The sequence below is a fragment of the Naegleria fowleri genome (genome assembly GCF_008403515.1).
Source record: "Naegleria fowleri strain ATCC 30894 chromosome Unknown tig69, whole genome shotgun sequence".
Lineage (NCBI taxonomy): Eukaryota > Heterolobosea > Eutetramitea > Acrasida > Naegleriidae > Naegleria > Naegleria fowleri.
Genome location: NW_025408001.1, coordinates 7,114 through 23,054, shown reverse-complemented (window position 1 = coordinate 23,054; position 15,941 = coordinate 7,114). Strand labels below are relative to the sequence as shown.

Here is a 15,941-nt window from a genome sequence, read left to right as displayed (position 1 = left end):
CAAAAGCAGCAGTGCTCTGCCACCTCCCCAAGCAAGTTACTTGTTTCATCATCGATGATGGGATTGAAGCACACACGATGTTTTTCATCAACTTGTTCAAAATTCAATGCCGTTGTTGCTTCATCGTTTTATGATTTAAAAGCAAAAGACATTGATGGAAATTTGGTTGATTTTTCATTGTTTAAAAAAAAGGTCTGTCTGATTGTGAATATCAATGAAGATGAATTGATTAGAATGAGCAAGGGTGTGGTTACTCATCCGATGGAATTTAAACAATTGATGGAATTACGTCTGTTGTATGAAAAATATGGAAAAAAGATTTGAATATTTTGGCATTCCCTTCGACGGAGAAGGAGGTCACTCACGAGCATACTCCTCCACAATACAATGTCGATTCCATTTTGCGTCAACCCAAAGAGGCTCAAGAGGATATTAAGCAAGTGATTCATGATACGTTCAAGGTCATGTCACCAATTCATTTGAACACTATTAATGAACATGAAGTGTTTGCTTTCTTGAAAGAAAAAGCTGAGGAATTGGAAAAGAAAATTGCAAGACATCCCGAACAATTTGAAGGAGAGGATGTTTCTGTCATTCAAATGTTTACCAAGTTTTTAGTGAATAGAAAAGGTCAAGTGGTGGCAAGATTTGGAAGAGATGTTGAGCCAGATCAAATGAATGTTTGGATTGAACAATTGCTTGCTGAAAAACCTTAATCATTTACAGAATTTTCTCACAGATTCGTTCACGGAACAATACTTTTGTAAAGGTCTGAAGAATGCTGCCGTACTATTGTCTCATTTGACTTTAAGTTTTTTATTACGTACGAAATACACTCAATTTCAATATAACAACAATAATTATTTATGTCCCATGATCTATATCTGATAAGGTCATACACTGATAACTCCAAAAGTTTTAAAGTGCCATATTGAACAAGAAATTTAGAATGGTGAAAAACAATACGAACGACATTTTTCTTTGGCAACTCTATATTTCATCACCTTTTAAGATCCATAGTACCATTGAGGTCACTCCATAAGGAATGTTATGAATATAGTCACATGGTCGTTTTAATTCTCCTTCATTGGGTAATTCATCAATAAGGTACGAAGTTTGAATGAAAGTGGCATAATTTTTCCCATTCTCAGCTGAGAATGGACTCTCAAAAGGTAATCGAAACAATTTGAAAATGTTTACAAAAATATTTAAAATTCAACACTCAACCGACTTTAAAATTCCAACAAAACAAAAGAATATTTATTCACATCTCCCTAACAACCTCCTTGTGTTAGGTTTTCGAAGTGAAATCTCAGAGGACCATCATGAATTCATTGTCCCAACAACCATCTCCCCCGAAAGGAATTAATGAATGGTCCAACTCATGCGTACATTCATCGAGCCATTCATGTTCAGGGACCACTTCTCCTCCTTCGACAAGCAATGTGAATAACCAAACCAGCCGATATAACAATCAAAACCTCTCCACTCAATATTGTCATTCTTCATCTCCTATTGGTGGCCGAGAAGAAACTTCTTCCTCGAACACCACCAATATGACCATCTCTTTCCAGGCGATGGAAGGCAGCTGCTCTTCCTGTACCACCGCGGTGGTTTCAACGCCAACGAGTAGTGCTTTGGAAAGTCACAATGTTGGAAGTGACTCCATACATGTGATTGAGGAATTGACCAAATTACTCAAATTGGAAAAAGAAAGAAATAGGCTCTTAATGTTAGAACAACAAATTTGGAAGCAAAAGGAACAACAACTCTCTCAAATTTTACACAATGACTTGGAAACTCTCAAAAACATCTCGGAAGCTAGTATTGGAAATTCAACTCCTTTCTCAACGACTTCAGGTCGCTCTTGTTTTAAACATGATTTTAAAGTTTCATCTCGAAGTGGTGATCAAACAGGTTCTTCCAAAGCCACGATCAACAACAGCACCACCACCAGCACCACCACTACTACTTCTGCCAACAAGTCAAACAATCACTCATTATTACCCATGACAAGTAGTAGTACCTCCACAGCTCCCTCACCTGGCACTACTTCCTCCCTGTCATCCACAATTGGTACACAACAATCTCTCCATACACCTCTTCCACCTCCCAAACCCATTCGATTGGTGACCAAGATGAAGCAGGCGTTAGCATCGAATCACTTGGGAGAGGATCAATTGTTGGAACATGTTAGAGAGTTTGTGAGTTTGGAGAAGGAATTTGCATTGGTATTGAAATGTTTGAATCGATATTTTCTTCCACTCATTCATGAATGTTTCAGGAAGAGAGAGATTTCGTGTTTTCCCAATTTGTTGGCCTTGGATCATTTGTTAGTCATTATGAAATTGAATGCTCAAATTTATCAAGAATTTGACAACTTTTTGAATCATCCTCACCAACAACAAGAAAACAAATCTCTCAATTTACAACAAATGAATGAGACTCCAACAACATGTCATTCATCCTCAAACAACCCTTCCAATAGTTTGTATGAACAGTTTTTGAGTGTTCTGTCCAATCATGTTCACAAATTGAGAATTTTTAAAAATTACGCTGAGCATCTTCCTTCCTTGTTACAAATCCTAAAGAAGGAATTGAAGAGTAACGAAGAATTTCAAGAATATGTGAGACGAAGTGAGAAGCACTTGTACTCACTCAAGGGTTCTCTGTGGCGAGTGGATGCCTTTTTTAAATTTCCCTTAGAGTATATTGAAAGGGCAGTCCAAATTTTGCAGAATTTAAAGCAAGCGGCAGAGAAAAGCTCCTCCTTAGATATGGAGATTCTTTCGATGGTGATTGAGAAGTTTTCCAAAATTCAAGAATACATTCGCTCCTCGACTCATCCAAAAATTGATTTATCTCAAATGACAGAAATTGCAGAATCTTTAGAGATGATTGGGTTGGTGACTGCCAAGAGGTATCTGATAAAGAGTTGTCTTGCGGAGAAGATGAGAGAGAGTGGAGCTGTGACTCCATGTCGATTATTTCTCTTCAATGATATGCTCATTATAAAATACACTCGAAAGTATCGATGGTTGTGGTAAGTAGATTTATAATTTTGAATAATTCGATCTTAATTCAAATGAATTCAACTCATATATGACAGTGTTAAAAAAGTAGTCTTTTATCTGGACGAAATTAATATACAACGGTTACCTCTTGTGTGTGTTAAAAATTATGAGTCGAACCCTTACTTACTAACTGTTATAAGAGGGAGTTTCGAACAAAAGCAATATAGCGTGACAATACGGTTTCGAGAAATGCAAGAGGTTTCAGAGTGGATGGACTTAATTCACGATTGCATTGACAAGGAGTGTACATCGATTATTATGAGCGAGCAAAATAAGTTAATTTGACCAAAATTGAAAAAATAAATATTGAGGCCTCTTTCAAGTTACCTAGTTATTGCTATTACTGGAAGAAGCAGTTGTTGTCGTGCCTTGAGAAACAATATTCTTTTGGGCTTTTCCTAATTCAACTGTTCGTGCTCGTTGAGCAAACCCAAGGGAGCACAGCGTTTCTGGGCAGCTTTCAACCGTTGGGCTAACATTCACGAACATGAGCATCTTGGAATTTCCGCCTAGTGAATCTTGAAGCAGGGAAGTAAGCTTAGAATTTCTGTATGGAATGTGGCTCTTCTTTGATGAAAGAGATGAAATAACGTCTCCCAAAGCGCTCAAACTCTTGTTGATGTTTTGAGCCTCCTTCAACCGGTCACCTTTAACATCAGTTCTCTTTAGTCTTTCACTTCCAGCCAAATCAATCAAGTGGAGCTTTCCAGACAGTTTTTGCTGAGTATAGAGATTCACTCCTTCAACAAAAACGCTGACGATGCAATGAGATCTGGAACTATGAGCATTGATGTTGTTATTACCAGTCGCTCTGTTTTCATAACCTTGAGAGAGCACTTTCCTTACGTCATCTGAGGAGTTAACTTTTATCCTAGTCAGGCCTGGAATAGTCACCTTGTTGCTGAGCATAATTTCAAGCTTGGTCTTATCCTTTGTGAGCAGATCATGAAGGTTTTCGTTATAAATTTCCATAACCGCTACTTCAACTTCATAATTATATTCCCCTTTTCTCTCTTTAATCATAAAGAATACCTCATCTAGAGTGTTGTAATTGACTCCTCGATTGTTGGGAGGGCCTTCCATGGTAAAAGTCTAGTATATGTAAACAGTTCAAAAATGATTTCATAATTGGAGTAGTTATTCAGAAGTTTTTGCATTTAGATCGCTAACTATGCAATTCATTATTCGAGAACATACCTTACCAGAACCGGTTTGTCCATAGGCAAATATACAAACATTATATCCATCCAAAATAGAAGTTGCCAAAGGTTTGACATCTTCAAATACTTGAGCTTGTGTGGAATCTGTTCCGAATACACTATCAAACTCGAATTTGTATGACTTTTTAGCCTCCTTGTCATAGATTTTCACCTCCTTGTCGTCAATACATTCAATGCAATTTTCAGTTTGCCCATCTTCAGGAAGTAATGGCCTCACTCTCAAGTTGACTCTAATATTACCTTTCAGGTCTTGAAGTTGATTGTACAGCAATCGCCTTTCTTTGAGTTCCTTCTTGTATTTTTCTTCAAGATCCTTATAACCATCCATGAGCTTCTTGAGCGCTGTTGAGGATATTTTGTGGAGTGAGGCAAGAAATTCTTTTGCATTTCTTGAGCCTCAACCTTGAGGTAATCATTTTCCAGTTTAACTGCTTGAATTTGTTTTTTCATTCTCACTATCTTCAATTGAGCATGTTTCAAGGAGCCCTCCTTTTGTTCCTTTAGCTTGTCTGCAGCCTCTTTCAACTCTTTCGAGTGCTTTTGCTTCATATCGGCAATGCTCTTGTCCAAAGTGACAACCTTTTCTTCGAGTTGCGAATTCTTTTGTTTCAGTTTTTCGATTGTTTTTGCATTTCAGAGTTAGCTGAGTTTTGTTTTTCCGATTCCTTTGCCTTTTTTTCTGCTTGTTTCTCGAGCTCCTTCTCCATCTCTTTTTTCTTTTTTTCAAGCTCTTGTTCTGATTCTCTTTGTTTCTTTTCATATTCTTTTTCCAGTTCTTTTTCTTTTTTCAAAGTCTCGCTCGAGCTCTTTTGTTTCTTTTCTAGGTCTATGGATTGACTTCCGACAGCATTTGCGCCTCGTGGTGTTGTTCTTGGAGTGGTCACTTTTCTCGCTTCCTCCACTTCGGCTTTGGCTTTTGAAAGTTCTTCCTTAAGTTTTTGAATTTCTTCTGCTTGTCTGGTTTTTGTTTTTTGGTCTTCTAATTGTTTTTGGAGAGCCTCTTGCAATTCTTTTCTTTTTTTCTTTTCATAGGCCTCTTCGGTGACAAATTTTCCAGTCGCATTTTGCATATTGCCTGTAGTGACCTGTTGTTGTTGAGAAGGAAGAGGAGGTTGTGTTTTTAACGAAGCAGTAGAGGATTGTTTTGTGAGCGTGGTGTTGGGGTTTTCTTGCTCATCTTCTGATGACATTAAGATATCGTCGTCATCGTCGTCTTCGGAAAGTAAGTCGTCAAGATCCAAGCCACCCAAACCTAATTGACTGGCAATTTGTTTTCTTTTTTGTAATTGTTCTTCCTTTGATTTTTTACTCTTATTCGGATCATAAGAGACAGGTTTTTGGAACGTTTTTCCTTAGGTCTTGGACTTTCTTCCGCAATATCTTGCTGCAGGTATTGTTTTGATAGAAAAAAAGAAGACGCCAAATTCAGCAACAACAAAGTAATTATTTGTTGTTTCAGAAATTTCATCATCACAATGAAGATAATGAGCGACTGCATTTGGTGGTTTCATCTCAACTTACCACTCTCCTCACATAATTTGCTGGAAACAATCCTACTTCTCCATTTGCTCTCTCTCCGATCCACCAATTACTTTCATGAGTCTCAATGACCTTCACCTTTTCATATTGAGTAAGGGTTAAATGTTGCTTATCGGACGGAAAGAAGTTGTACAACACCTCAACCACAAATTTTGGTGTTCTTCCTGCAAAGCTTGATGCATCGTTGGGATTTATCATCATTATCTCGTTTGCGTTGTGGTTCCTTCTTCTTCCGAGAGAGAGAAAATAATTATATTTCAGATGCCCTTGAGCTTGACTCGAGATATTTGTTTTTTGTTGGGAACTCTTAATCAAGGATTCCCGCCACTCCTGTTCGTTACTCGAATTTGTAAGAAGAAAATGGAGGGAAGGGTTGTTCCACATCAACATCGCGTTGCATCATCAGGACTTTGGTGATGGGTGTTGTTGGTTCTTCATAACGATAACACATTATTCGGAATGATGAGAGATACCGCAGTAGAGAAATGCCTCTGATCAACTTTGTATGGTTGTATTAATTTAATCATGCCAATACATGGAGTTTCAATGTTTAAATATCAATATACCGATAATAATCATTCAGAGTGATCGGCTGATGATAATTTATTTTAACGAGATAATTTTTGTAATCCTATTGCTGATGATAGCTGCATATCATCGGATTTTAGAAATCATACAAATCTAATCCAACATTTGATATTTAAATTCTTCAAAATTGATGAGTCCATCTTCATCCCAATCGGCTTGTTTGATCATTTCCTCAATGTCTTCATTACTCATAATTTCATCCATACTTTTCATCAAATCTTTCAATTCATTCTTATCCAATCTTCCATCGTGATTGGAATCGAATTTATCAAAAAGAGTTTTCAGTGTTTGAATTTCTTCACTTGAGGCTCGTTGCTCTTTCTGTTGTAGCTCTCTTCTCTTTTGTTCTTGTGACATTTTTTGTTTTTGTTGAAATGTCAACGTTTTTTGGGGTTGTGTCTATCAATATTTATCATCCGACCCAAACAATTTGGATATTCGCTCCATTTCTCATGATGTCAAAGTGTTTGATGAACACTCCAATGGGTGTTGGTTTATTTGTTGTCAACAAATGACACACAACGTTTCTGAATAATGTGTCATATGCAATTATTATTAATACAATACAAGAGAGATAGGTTCCACCAGGAAAAGATGCTCTAAAACTTTTCCATCTGTTTGACAAACTAGATCATTTGATTACACAAAAAGAAATGCTTGCCAATGTCTCATATAATAATTGCATTTAATACCTACCTCCTCAAAGTCAATTCTACCATCTCCATCCATATCGGCATCTGTTGAAAAAGATCAGTAACGAATGGTGGTGACATTATGAGCTCGGAATGATGATTTCGAAATAAATTCAGTCCAAAATACGTACCTTTCATCATTTGATCGACATCATTTTCTGTGATCTTTCCATCAGTGAGTTCTTTCATGACAGTGAATAATTCAAGCCGATCGATCGTTCCACTTTTATCTGAATCAATCTTTTCAAACATATTTCTGTAAATATTAATATCTTGTTCCGACAGTTTTTTGGACTTGCCAAATTAATTGTTATCAAAAAACACAAAGTTTGTGATGATCATCGTGTCACTCAACAACATTTGACATTCAGAGTTGCATATTTACCATTTCGTTGATTTTTGAAAAAATAAAAAATTTCTAAAATGAACGACAAGTCCATGTATGCAAGGTAGGTGTCACATCGGATTCCTTCTCGAATCGAGACAGATGCCAACCATCAAACAATGACAGAAAATTTTCTGTAATATTTCTGTGTGTCATAGCTTTTGTCACTTCATTCTTGATGATTGCCAATTATCGGTCAACCATGACACGAAATGTTGATTTACTCAATAATTTCCCGTCTTCAATTCCTTGTGATAATGATGACGATGAAAATAATTCAATCTTGAAGAAGAGAAAAATAGAATTGCTGTGCTATGGACTGGAGATATACGATGGTTTGGTGGAGGTATGTTTGCAATCACCGTACAATTTACTCTCAATATTGAGAAACAATCGGAATTGTTCCATAATTTCTTTCGGAAAATGTCTTTGATTGATGTTCAACACCACAACCCATGTGTGCCACTGAAGCATTTAATTTCATGAGAAATTGGTTTCTTGCACACAACGAATTTCCAGATTTATTTATTAACATGTTCTATAGGCATCATGGAGAAAAAGATTATTTTGAACAAATTCAACCTTTCCTAAAACACCTCGTCAAGGCCAACCTTGAAAAATATGACCAAGAGGAAATCATGAAACGACTGGAACATCAATATCCGAATTTTTCTGTGTTTTTAGAGGAATGCAAGAAATACGCCTCACACGATTCTTGCAGTCATTGGTTTTATTCCAGGTCGCAAATTAGAGAGGCTTTTTCGTATATGGAACAACATGATTCTAAAATGGTTGCCAAAAACAACTTGACAACAACCTCCTATTATGACATTGTATTTCGATTAAGCCCTGAAGTCATGCTTGAAACACGAATTGACTTGGTCAATTTCACAATGGATCCTAACACTTTTTATACCTCACAACTGTACTCTGGAGAAGGAGTCAATGATGAGATTGGTTTTGGATCTATAAAAGTCATGAGGACATACTCCTCACTCTTGCTGAAGGCAGAAAAGTTGGCAAGTATTACCTTGGGATTTCATCCGCAACTTTATTTAAGTAAGTATATGCATTGCAAATGAAGGAATGCATTCATTCCAAATATTTTTGTTACAGAGAACCATTTGTTGGAGAAGCGTGATGTGAAACTTCTTCCAATTGGATACAGACGTCTTAGAGGTCTTGAATTTGCACACCACGGATCTGAGATTAGAGAACCTTTTGATGACCTAATAGTGATGAACGACATTGGTCAACCACAGCCTTCTACAAACTAGTGATTGTGAATTGAAAGTGCCTTCTTCGCTAAAAGTACGCAATGATTAATTTATTAGTCACAATTTTTGAGCTGAGCTATATATTTGAAATTTAATTCACTTCTATTCTTTCATTTGGAAATTTGGATCCAACAACTTGAGTTTGTCTCTAAGTTCCTTGAGCTCTTCATTCTTATTCTTTACAATGGTCATCATGTTTTGGAATTGGGAAGTTTGATTGACTTTGAGGGTGAGCTCATTTTGGGCAGTGACAAGATCCTTTTTGATGGCCTCCTTTTCATGTTCTAATTGTAATACTTTTTGTTCATTTTGAGTGGCTTTCAGTTGTGTTTTTTCAAGTTCTTCATTTTGAGATTTGATAATAGAATTTAAGTGGGCAACCTTATTTCTTAACTCTTCAAGCTCCTTCTCGTCATTTGGATCATGAGCGCCTTGTAACTTGTTTTTCAACTTTTTGAGCTCGTCACTGACAGCGTTGTATTGATTTGTAATTTCTGTCTTCTCTTGCATCATTTCCTTGTATGACTTTTGAAGAGTTGTCAATTGCTCTCTCATGGAATCATTTTCTTTTTTCAATTTGAGAATATCTTCTGAATTTGTTTTGAGCGATGGAAGTTTGTTTCCTCCCACACTCTTTGGAAACATGTTATTTTCCATTTTGGCAATTTCTTGTAAAGTTTCTCTGTGAATCCGAGGTTCATGCAAATGTTGATTACATACAACAGCAATCAAGGAATAGATTGGAGTTGGAAAAAAGAGCATACTCAGCAAGTACTTACTCATTCTCAATACTTGAAATATCCACCTTCAATTTGAAACCAGCCTCATCGGCTTCCTTAAAAACTTGTCTCAATAATTCCAGAGAGGTATGATTGGAGTATTGAGTCTCGGACTTGATTGTTGACTTGAGAACAGTCTCCAAAGCATCAATAATGTTCTTCACTTCCAACAAACTGTATTGATTATCGAGTAATCGACTGTCCTTTACTTCCTGAATGACCTTGGACACCTCTCTCAAGTGCAGCTCGGTTTTATGATGGGTAAATTTGAGGTAACTTTCCACGACATGTTTATAATGATCGGAAAGACCCTGTAATAACACTTCTTCGACGTTGGATGCCATGGATGGATTTGATTGCATTTTGTATATTGATAAATGATAATTGATGATAGAGTTTCTCAGCAAGGCTCGGGTTTATGAATTGCAGCAGAAGCTCAAATGATGAATCTCTGTTTATAAAAGGCGGGAAGAGACGAGCGCTGTTGTTTTTTTCTTGCAATCGGCGCACCAGAGAGAGCTTTGATTCGATGTGATGATGAGTCGGAAGGAACACAAGGCAATGATCACGCGTATACAACAACATTGATAAAGGAAAAGAGGAACTTGCTTTCAACTTTAAGCAATCACCATGATCTAAATTGTAAATCGCAGTGGCGGGATCGATCGCAGACCCCCAAAAAAATTTCTTAAATGACCGAACAACGATCCGCGAGTTCCTTATCAAAAACCTCGACCACCACGAGTAAGAGCACTCATTCAAAAGTATCAACCTCCAATCCTAATGTTGCTGCCACCTCAACATTAACTTCGAGGCCAAACTCGAGAAATAATGAAACCGAGCACGGGCATCGGGAAGAGAAAAGACAGAAGGGGAGCAAGTCATTTCTGAAGAGAAGAATCATCATGCTGATGATGATCAAAAAGCATCACTGACCATTCAGAATGAAAGATCGGGAGAGAGCTATTCCACTTTGAAGACCTTTCTATCGAAATTGAGGTCCTCTGTTCTCATCGATTATTCCGAAGAAAAAAATAGAGTGTCCTTCAGGAATCAATTCTTTCAGCATGCAAAGGAAGTGTATAAAAAATTGAATTTACAAGACGAAGAGATTATTCCAAGATTGGAGAAATTAGATAGTACGTTTCGGATCATATTTTTACTGAAGGAAGGAATTGATTTTAATATATTGAAAAATTAATTTTAATTTTTAATATTTAAATCTGAAAGATGAAGGAAATTGGAGTTCAAACGCAGCATATACCATTAAAGCTGACATGTTTGGCTCTATTGAGTACAATATCAAAAACAACTGGAAGCAAGCAAAGCACTGCGAGAGCCAAAACCAATTGAGTAAGTAGTCATGTTGACAAATGATATTATTTATGAAGTGATGTGTGTCTGTTTAAACAAATATGATTTTCTGCTCAATGAAGCGAATTACTATTTAACGTAGCAACCACAGTATCAAGAGATTTTTTCGTTGGTCAATATGCTCGAAATATTTTCGAGATATTAATTTGTCTTCCTGTAAAATTACTGAGATCGATTCCGAGTTTGTAAATTATTGCAAGTTTCTAGAAATACTAAGTCTGTCATTCAATAAGATTGACTCAATCAAATTCCTTCCGCAGCAATTGTATGGCCTCAATGCATATTCGAACTCCATTTCAAAAGTTGTTCCCTTAAAAACGTTTCCAAACATTGTTCATCTCGGTCTGGGCTACAATAGATTAAATAATTTAGAGTTTATTGAGGAATGTCCATACTTGGCTTCTCTGGATGTTAGTTTTAACGATTTAACAAGTTTGGAAAAATCAATTCAATCGCTGACCAAAGTTCCGAATTTGAAAACTCTAAATTTGCAAGGAAACTGCTTTTGCATGCTCGAGCATTATAGAGGAGCGGTGTTCTCATCTTTACCAAAGATTGAAACACTAGATAACGAAAATTTTACAGAGGAGACCAGGAAAAGATATATTGACTTATTTCACGGTTTCTCAAACGAAAAGAGTAAGTGGGAGTCATTTGATTTTTATCTAATTAACATGTCATGACAATATTCGGTAGAAACAAAACTTGTTGTGACATTAGCATCATTGAGTGGAGTTAATTTTGATGAAGAAATCAAATTAATTGAAGATGAAAATGCCTCTGCCAACGATAAGAATGGAAAGAAAACGCCCATCAAAAGAATACCGTCCGCGAGTAAAAAAGAAAGCTCCAAACGCCAAGAAACCCAGTGAAATTACATTTTTCAAGAGTATTTATTACATTGTAAGGTTTTCTTGGCCCAAAGAGGACGAAAAAGATGAAACCGCCTTTATTGAAAGTAGTCCTGTCTATTTACCTGATCCTGATCCAAAAACAAACTCGAGGATTGTGTCCATTGATTTTAAGGATACCTTTGAATTTCATATTTCTGAAAAATCTCTTGGAGTGAAGCATCATATTGAGAGTAAGTATTTTTTAGGGACTGTTCATTCTAAGAGCAATTTATCTGTTACTTGTTAATAACATAAAGAACCCATAAGCTTTTACGTATATCGAATTGTTGCCAATATTCAAGATGACGATGATTCCAACAAGATTGAGTTATCGAGAGATTTGCTTGGAATTTTATTTGCAAATTTCAACATCTTATGGGAAAGAGGGTTTACACTACCTGTTCCAATACCTGAAGATGATGACTCTGCCAAGTCAGGAGACGAGCTCAAAGCACTCATGAAAAACTCATTAGAAGAACGTCATAACCTTCAAAACGATATCAGTACATCATCTTTGTCAAACCTAACGATGGGAGTCTCAATCACACAACCTAATGAGATTTGGGAGAGTTATGAAAAAGACTGGAAAGATCCAAAGAAGAGAAAACAAGCTGCTAAAACTGCCAACAACAAGAAACCACCCTCGAGAAAGTAACACGATTATGATATGTTTCAATACCTTTAATCAATTAGAGCTACATTCTTATTCGGAACTTTTCAGAAACAAAGATTATAATGGACATTAAACACTCCGTCGTTCATACGTCCACGTCAGCACCGAAACACTTTGAATTTCTGTGTTTTTCATGAGCTCTTTAGTTTTTGGAATCAAATTCATCAACATTTCAGATTAAAATCATCATTTTTAAAAAATGTCACAAACCAAGTCACTTGTCAATCGAGTTCTACCGATCCTCATGTTCCTCCTCTTCTTCATCATCATTCATTCCACCAACGTCATTACATGCGCTGCCATTGATGATGAAGTCATTGTCAAAGCGCCCATAGGAACCTATCAAGGATTTATTTCACAATTTCCAGAATACAAAGCCACAGCAAGAGCATTCACAGGCATTCGTTATGCAAAAGCTCCAGTGAACTCTCTCCGATGGAAACCCACACAACCATTGGATGCTTTTTCAGGAATTTACAATGCAACGATCGAAACACCTGGATGTCCACAACGATGTGAATTACCACCTCACACATGTCCCAAGACACAGAGTGAAGATTGTTTGTTTTGGATTTATATACGCCACGATTAGGAGCCATGAAAAGAATGAATTGTTACCTGTGTATGTGTTTTCCCTGGTGGTCATTTTGAGGTGAGTGGTTGGTGAATGGTTTGTTTTTGGAAATTAAGATTTTGTTTTTCTTGAATTGGATAAATTTGTTAATTTCTAAATTTGGAAAATCGAACTGCATACGCAACACTCAACGCAGCAAGGAAGTAAGTAATCGATCCTATCAAACATTATATTCAGGTGAAATTCTTATTGAAATTTCATCATCTTCTCAAATTGATCATGCAGCTCCAAACTCCATTCTCTACGATGGTACCTTCATTGCCAACAAGACTTCCATCATCATGATCATTGCTGGTTATCGATTAGGAGCATTAGGTTGGCTCGCTAATTCAAAAGCTCAAATGTCTGGAAATTATGGATTTATGGATCAATTAACAGTTCTAAAATGGGTGCAAAACAATATTGCTGCTTTTGGTGGAGATCCAAAAAGAGTGACCATTGGCGGTCAATCTGCTGGAGCTACATCAACGACTGCTCATTTAATTAGTCCAGCAAGTAAGGGACTTTTCCATCAAGTGATTGTAGAAAGTAATCCATTAGTGTTGCCCATGAGATTGATGGACGATGTGACGATTAATTTGGCAACTCCTTTTGCCAAACAAGCGAATTGTGATGTGAGTGATTTTGAATGTTTTCAAAAATTGTCGATTGATTCGATTTTGGAAGCTCAATATTTTTGGACACTTATAAGAACTTGTCAATTCCTTTGGAGACATTTTTACCTTGGGCTCCTACTGTAGCAAGTTTTGACAAGTTGATTCCTTATCAAACCTTTGAGGGTAAGTGAATTTAATATTATTTAGGAATAATTGTAAAGTTTGTTTTTGAAAAATTTACCATATATAATTTGAACCATGTGTTATTTGTGAATGTCACATGTGAATCTCAATGTCACTCCTGAATTTATTCTTGAACACAAATCATGGTACTACATAACAGCTGTACAAAAAGGATATTATCACAAAGTTCCAATGATTTTTGGAAATGTGGCAGAAGAAGCTCTCATTTTCATTTATATGGGAAGTAAAAAAAGATGACTACATTGGAATATATGGCATTGTTATATGCTGTTTTTGGTATTGAAGATGGAGCAAGAGTGTTGAATTGGTATCGTCCTCTTCTCGATGGTGATAAACGCCCAGAATTGAGTATTATGGGAACTGATTATATATTCCTGTGTTCATTAAGAAATGTTCTCTCACAAATTACCACTCAAAAAAATCCTGAATTACCAGTTTATAATTATATTTTTAATCATGTGTTGACTTTTGATGCTTGGGGACCAAAGTAAGTTGAAACGAATCATAGATTGTTCATTATTTAAAATATTGAAATCTATTTTGAAAACAACAAATGATTACCTTAATGAAACAAATAAGGTACACTTATTGTGTGGGACATGTTTGCCATGGAGCTGAATTGCCATTTGTTTTCCATTCGCTAGGTGTTCACACATTGCCTGACATGCACTTCAGTCCGGAAGAAGATATTCTCTCCATTTCCATGGTTAATTACTTTACCAATTTTGTGAAATATGGAAATCCAAACGGTAATTCAACTGCTGTGACATGGCCTCGATTTAGTGCCAACAATCGCCAAACTATGATGTTCCAAACACCATTCAATCAAATGGTCAAAGACTACAAGAAGGATTATTGTGATGAATGGGATTACATTGGTTACGATCATGGTTGGTTGAATCAACTCAAAAAAGAATTAAGCATCCAAAATGGTGCGAGAATTGTTTTAATGAACAATTTCTTCGTCTTTTCTTAATTCGTTCACTTCCAACTCACCATTATCAACTTTTAATGAATCATTTCGACAATCAACTCCATCATTTTCTTCACACAAAGCAGGCAAGTGATGCTTTTGATGAAGTAAATAACACTTCATTTCTCCTTTACCTTTAACATAAACTGCTTCTCTTTCTACAAATTGATAACTTTCCCATACTCTTTCATAGGATGTCCTCGAAAGTTGAATTCTTCCTGGAACACCAGTACTTTCCATTCTTGAAGCTGTGTTGATGGTATCTCCCCACTAGTTCATGTGAAGAATAACATTTGAATGAGTCAACAACAACATGAAAGATCACACTTACCAAATCGTAGGCAAATTTCTTGTGACCGATCACTCCTCCAACACACTCTCCTGTGTGAATGCCAATTCTTAGATTAATCTTTTACCTTTGTCCTTATTAAAATTATGAAGAAAACCAAAAATGTCAATGGCAAACTTGACTATTCTTCAGTGTGATCACTGGCTCTTGAAGCATGAGCACCAGCAACACAAAAATAAGCATCTCCAATGGTTTTAATCTTGTCAATATAATACTTTTCAGTGAGATGATCAAAATTGTGAACAATGTCATTGAGAAGAACAATCAATTCATTGGGTGACATGATACTACTCATGACAGTAAATCCAACCCTGTGGATGAATGAATATTTCAATGGTAATTTAAAGTTGTTAAATAATTCAATGACCAAATAAAATGTTTCTAATTAGGTTTCACCTTCCATATATATAAAGCTTACATGTCAGAAAAGAATACTGTCACATCATTAAATTTTTCACAAATGGAGGTTTCTCCTTGTTTGAGACGAATTGCCACAGGTAATGGAAGAATATTTAACAATAATTCTTCACTCTTTTTCTTCTCATCTGCAATCAGAGTGGTTTGTTTCTTTTCATTGGTGATATCTTTCACAAAACAAGCAATCTTTGTCTTTCGATTATAAAAACTCATTGATAAAGAAACGATTGCAGAGAATGTCTTTCGATTCTTTCTCGAACAAGTAATTTCAAAA

At 36.2% G+C, this 15,941-nt stretch overlaps 10 protein-coding genes across 10 annotated transcripts; 5 read left to right on the top strand and 5 right to left on the bottom strand.

The window, feature by feature from the left end:
• Nucleotides 1-57: 57 nt before the first annotated feature.
• On the top strand, nucleotides 58-716 carry FDP41_009457 (uncharacterized protein; the record flags this gene model as incomplete). The annotated part of the gene is made up of 2 exons (XM_044713417.1): nucleotides 58-244; nucleotides 319-716. 2 exons carry the CDS (start codon nucleotides 58-60, stop codon nucleotides 714-716), a joined length of 585 nt encoding a protein of 194 aa, XP_044556968.1.
• A 609-nt stretch (nucleotides 717-1,325) lies between these two features.
• FDP41_009456 (uncharacterized protein) lies at nucleotides 1,326-3,047 on the top strand (the record flags this gene model as incomplete). The annotated part of the gene is made up of 1 exon (XM_044713416.1): nucleotides 1,326-3,047. The coding sequence occupies one exon, from the start codon at nucleotides 1,326-1,328 to the stop codon at nucleotides 3,045-3,047; it is 1,722 nt and encodes a 573-aa protein (XP_044556967.1).
• Nucleotides 3,048-3,401: 354 nt separating this feature from the next.
• Nucleotides 3,402-4,622, bottom strand: FDP41_009455 (uncharacterized protein; the record flags this gene model as incomplete). Its single annotated transcript, XM_044713415.1, has 2 exons — nucleotides 3,402-4,166; nucleotides 4,272-4,622. 2 exons carry the CDS (start codon nucleotides 4,620-4,622, stop codon nucleotides 3,402-3,404), a joined length of 1,116 nt encoding a protein of 371 aa, XP_044556966.1.
• A 280-nt stretch (nucleotides 4,623-4,902) lies between these two features.
• FDP41_009454 (uncharacterized protein) lies at nucleotides 4,903-6,034 on the bottom strand (the record flags this gene model as incomplete). The annotated part of the gene is made up of 2 exons (XM_044713414.1): nucleotides 4,903-5,589; nucleotides 5,816-6,034. The coding sequence occupies 2 exons, from the start codon at nucleotides 6,032-6,034 to the stop codon at nucleotides 4,903-4,905; spliced, it is 906 nt and encodes a 301-aa protein (XP_044556965.1).
• A 480-nt stretch (nucleotides 6,035-6,514) lies between these two features.
• On the bottom strand, nucleotides 6,515-6,778 carry FDP41_009453 (uncharacterized protein; the record flags this gene model as incomplete). The annotated part of the gene is made up of 1 exon (XM_044713413.1): nucleotides 6,515-6,778. The coding sequence occupies one exon, from the start codon at nucleotides 6,776-6,778 to the stop codon at nucleotides 6,515-6,517; it is 264 nt and encodes an 87-aa protein (XP_044556964.1).
• A 1,175-nt stretch (nucleotides 6,779-7,953) lies between these two features.
• FDP41_009452 (uncharacterized protein) lies at nucleotides 7,954-8,775 on the top strand (the record flags this gene model as incomplete). Its single annotated transcript, XM_044713412.1, has 2 exons — nucleotides 7,954-8,557; nucleotides 8,615-8,775. The coding sequence occupies 2 exons, from the start codon at nucleotides 7,954-7,956 to the stop codon at nucleotides 8,773-8,775; spliced, it is 765 nt and encodes a 254-aa protein (XP_044556963.1).
• Nucleotides 8,776-8,877: 102 nt separating this feature from the next.
• Nucleotides 8,878-9,916, bottom strand: FDP41_009451 (uncharacterized protein; the record flags this gene model as incomplete). The annotated part of the gene is made up of 2 exons (XM_044713411.1): nucleotides 8,878-9,457; nucleotides 9,555-9,916. The coding sequence occupies 2 exons, from the start codon at nucleotides 9,914-9,916 to the stop codon at nucleotides 8,878-8,880; spliced, it is 942 nt and encodes a 313-aa protein (XP_044556962.1).
• A 1,786-nt stretch (nucleotides 9,917-11,702) lies between these two features.
• FDP41_009450 (uncharacterized protein) lies at nucleotides 11,703-12,476 on the top strand (the record flags this gene model as incomplete). Its single annotated transcript, XM_044713410.1, has 2 exons — nucleotides 11,703-12,012; nucleotides 12,079-12,476. The coding sequence occupies 2 exons, from the start codon at nucleotides 11,703-11,705 to the stop codon at nucleotides 12,474-12,476; spliced, it is 708 nt and encodes a 235-aa protein (XP_044556961.1).
• Nucleotides 12,477-12,693: 217 nt separating this feature from the next.
• Nucleotides 12,694-14,904, top strand: FDP41_009449 (uncharacterized protein; the record flags this gene model as incomplete). Its single annotated transcript, XM_044713408.1, has 5 exons — nucleotides 12,694-13,054; nucleotides 13,306-13,742; nucleotides 13,820-13,907; nucleotides 14,214-14,415; nucleotides 14,604-14,904. The coding sequence occupies 5 exons, from the start codon at nucleotides 12,694-12,696 to the stop codon at nucleotides 14,902-14,904; spliced, it is 1,389 nt and encodes a 462-aa protein (XP_044556960.1).
• Nucleotides 14,905-15,371: 467 nt separating this feature from the next.
• Nucleotides 15,372-15,880, bottom strand: FDP41_009448 (uncharacterized protein; the record flags this gene model as incomplete). Its single annotated transcript, XM_044713407.1, has 2 exons — nucleotides 15,372-15,561; nucleotides 15,669-15,880. The coding sequence occupies 2 exons, from the start codon at nucleotides 15,878-15,880 to the stop codon at nucleotides 15,372-15,374; spliced, it is 402 nt and encodes a 133-aa protein (XP_044556959.1).
• Nucleotides 15,881-15,941: the final 61 nt, after the last annotated feature.